The 3,636-nt window shown below is 32.8% G+C and overlaps 1 protein-coding gene across 1 annotated transcript; it reads right to left on the reverse strand.

Moving 5' to 3' along the window:
* Positions 1-577: 577 nt before the first annotated feature.
* LOC122724435 (GDSL esterase/lipase At5g03980-like) lies at positions 578-1,902 on the reverse strand. The gene is made up of 5 exons (XM_043959392.1): positions 1,828-1,902; positions 1,458-1,541; positions 1,097-1,370; positions 925-1,013; positions 578-715 (listed from the first exon to the last, which is right to left on the reverse strand). The coding sequence occupies exons 1-5, from the start codon at positions 1,900-1,902 to the stop codon at positions 578-580; spliced, it is 660 nt and encodes a 219-aa protein (XP_043815327.1).
* Positions 1,903-3,636: the final 1,734 nt, after the last annotated feature.

The raw sequence follows: 3,636 nt of genomic DNA on the forward strand, positions 1-3,636 counted from the left end.
TTATTGAATAAACGAGTTACTTTAAGCTTTTAAATTGTATGAGTTCTTATCTATTGGCTACCTTTATGGCTGATTGGTTAGATCACATGTTGCTGCAATCTGACCATGAAAAAAATCCAGTTTAGTTTCATGTTGGTTTGGAGTTTATGAACAAGTAGAAACTCAATTGTATACCCACCACTGAGAATGCTGTTATGGTGTTTGCTAAACACAGTTCCAGCAGCGACAGCAGCAGCCCCATCTTCCTATCAGAAACTCCAGCCTGATCATATCTCCTGTTAAATGGTGTCCACCACAATTTGATTTTCTTTTAACTCTGTTTGAAATGAAAAATTTTGTAAGAACTTAATTTAATTCATTTTTGGGGTCCATTAACAACTGTCATTAACGAGAAATGCAATTCAAGCAAGTAATCCCCACTTTTCTCCTTAAAAACCTCTTTATGTTGTCTTTTCAGACAATTCACATGACACCATTTAAAGAGTACATTTGATATTGGAAGCTGTAAGAACTATAGTTCCTCTCCCTTGCAATACTTGTAGCAGTCTGTTTCCAGAATTATTCACTTTTCATGGCCTCAGTTCACCATTCCAGTTTTGCCTTTTCTCCTAGGCCTAGGTTGCTGAGCTGCATCCACATTTGCCTCAATATCTCCTTCTAATACTCTTTCCACCCTCAACTCTATCTCCCCAAACAATTCCCCTTGGCCCAGTTGCTATCCTTGAACACATGTAAAGAGTACTGCTAGACTCGATAGAATAGAAACTGTTTTCTCATTCAGAGATTGAACTAATTGGGTCACTAACAAATTCAATCATTCAGGGAATGATGCAATAGGCATTGTGCCATGAAGAAATAGGCTTTTTCAGTTGAATGCACTCCATCCCAACTAATACGTTATTGAGGTTTATCACAAACTAGTACATTAGGAGCCCCACACATTCTATTAAGACTAAACTCATAATCGCCTCCACTCCCACAACAAGCTTTTTGCAGTGATTTTGGATCAAAACCTGTTTCCATGGAACAAGTAAACATTGTTAGTTTCAGTTATGTGCTTTGTATATATGAAAATTTGCAGATTTTAAAGACTCACCAAGCAATGCAGCTTTCCTCAAAATCCACATGTAGGCATTGTAGTAATCCCCATATACTATCTTCACTTTTGGATTCTCTTCTTCCAATTCTTTAATTTCTTGCCAGAGTTGTTCATTGTGATACATTGCAAAGTTATTCAGTCCCTTGAGGCAATGAAATTCATCGTATTCACTAGAATCATTAGAGTGAAATTCTGTAAGGTATATGGGCATGCAACCGATTGAAAAATTTCCGATAACAATAACTCGAGTGGCACCAAATCTAATAACTCTCTGCAAAAACATATAGGAAAATTAAGGGAAAGAAAAAGATTAATAGAAAGAAATCAATTGCTATATGTTTGAAGAAAATAATCTAACCATGACAGCTTCTTTGATGATTTTAACAACATCAGGTACCATGGGCTTCAACTCATCAATACGTTTTTCCGCTTTCTCTGCCAGCTGCAAAATTATAATGCAATCTTCTACATCATTTTGGTAAAATTTTACAAAAAGATATCCTTGTTCAAAATATAATAAATTTAGTCTGTTGTGGCCAAATATTTATGGAAAATTTATTTTTTTCACTAGTAATATATAATTTCGCCACAAATGAATAAATAATGGAGAGGGAAGGTCAATCTAAAATTACCTAACCTAAGGTCTAGAGAAACTCTCCATTCAAATGAAACAATTTCATCTCCCCAACCATTAGCTCCTAATTTCTATACCCTTCATTTTTAAAAACCCAATCTTGCTCCCTATCGATGCTCTTTCCTCCTTCCTTAATAGAATCAGCACCTCCATTCATAGTCCCCTCCATTCTCAATTCCTTATCTCAAATCCTTAAACCATCCTAGTCCTCCTTCCTTAATAGAATCAGCACCTCCATTCATAGTCCCCTCCATTCTCAATTCCTTATCTCAAATCCTTAAACCATCCTAGTCAGTACCAACAGACCAAAGCACCCAAATTGACTCGATTGATTTCCATTCACTTTTAGTATCTAACGGAAGATCCCCTTTTCCAATGCTTCCTCACATCGGTTGAGCCCTTAACCAACCTTGGTGAATAGTCTTGGCTGTCACAACTCAACTCTTTCCTGTTGGCTTGGTTGTCCTTTAGAGTCCAATCTACCTTTCCTACTGAGCTTTGATATTCTATTCAAATAAGGGGTTTGTGTGTGGGTATAGTTTGAACTACTATTTTCCTTTTGTTATGATGACTGAGATTATGGTGATTAAAATTAATCCTTCTGCATTTACTTATTTTTGTTTTAGATTTGTGGGTTAAGCCCTGTTTGGATGATGTTTTTCCATGATTTCATTAATTTATGGTTTTCCATCGTATTATATCTATTATATGGTTTTACAATGTACTATGTCATATAATGTTTGAAAATATTATATGGTTTATCATGGTTCTGTAACTATTCTTTTTTTTTGTTTGTTTGATTGTATTGCATTGTTCTAAAAGATTAATTAAATTATCTAAATATCCTCATTTCATTTTTATATGCAATTTCATTATTAATTCTTTATTTTTAATAATTTAATACACATTCTATATTTATTTCAATTCTCAAAGAGCTGTTCAATTTTTTTTTTAAATAATATTTAATATTATTAAATATTGATCAATAATATTGGCATTCACAAGACATATATATCATAATTATATTTATATTAAGTCTTTTATTATCATTGTCCTATCGATATATAAACATTTAAGTGCACAATCATCCTACGTAATATAATAAATATAAAGTCCCTAAAAGGAGTATCATCCTAATAAGAGTTATAGATAATAGATATATTTAAGAATTATAGATAGTAACTAATTGTCATCTTCCTTCAGTATAAATAAGTAATCTTTTCTATGCTCCCATAAGCATCCAAGCAAGCTACTCAACTTATCACGGCGATGTTATAGAAATTTATACGCTTTTAAGATCTTATTAGACTCCAAATCCAATTTTTCCATCACCTCCCAAATTTCACCCTCTAGAATTTGTGGTCTATTAGATAGGTTAGTAAAAGCAGTAGCTATTTTATTCAAATGAGTTGCAAGCAAGTTGCTGGAACATGTTCATGTTAATCTTTTTCATCATTCATAGTCTACAATGTAAGATTCAGCTACTTGGTTGTACAGCGTCCCACATCGGTAGATTACGTCAAATCAAAATTATATACAATCATCGTAAATTTAGCAGAGAAGAGTATAAAATTCAGCTGCTTACTTGTACTGCGGCTTCAATTCCACATCGACATACTCTCTTTTCTAGTTTATCCTCATTGCAAAATAAATTTAAGTAAAGCATTATCCATGGCATGTGTTCAGCTATAGATACCATTAACTCACCGGTAGATGCTATTGATTTTTTTGGTATTTTCACTACTACACAATAAAGACAAGTAGTATGCATTCATATAATATAAAAGTGTAATTTAATAATAAAACTTTATATTCATATGATACAAACAAGACAGATACTTAGCTAAGATTAAAATACTAAGCATGTGTCCTTAGAATCACATAATTTAATTATAAAATGTTA

This window comes from Manihot esculenta, chromosome 8 (assembly GCF_001659605.2).
Source record: "Manihot esculenta cultivar AM560-2 chromosome 8, M.esculenta_v8, whole genome shotgun sequence".
NCBI classification, from domain to species: domain Eukaryota; kingdom Viridiplantae; phylum Streptophyta; class Magnoliopsida; order Malpighiales; family Euphorbiaceae; genus Manihot; species Manihot esculenta.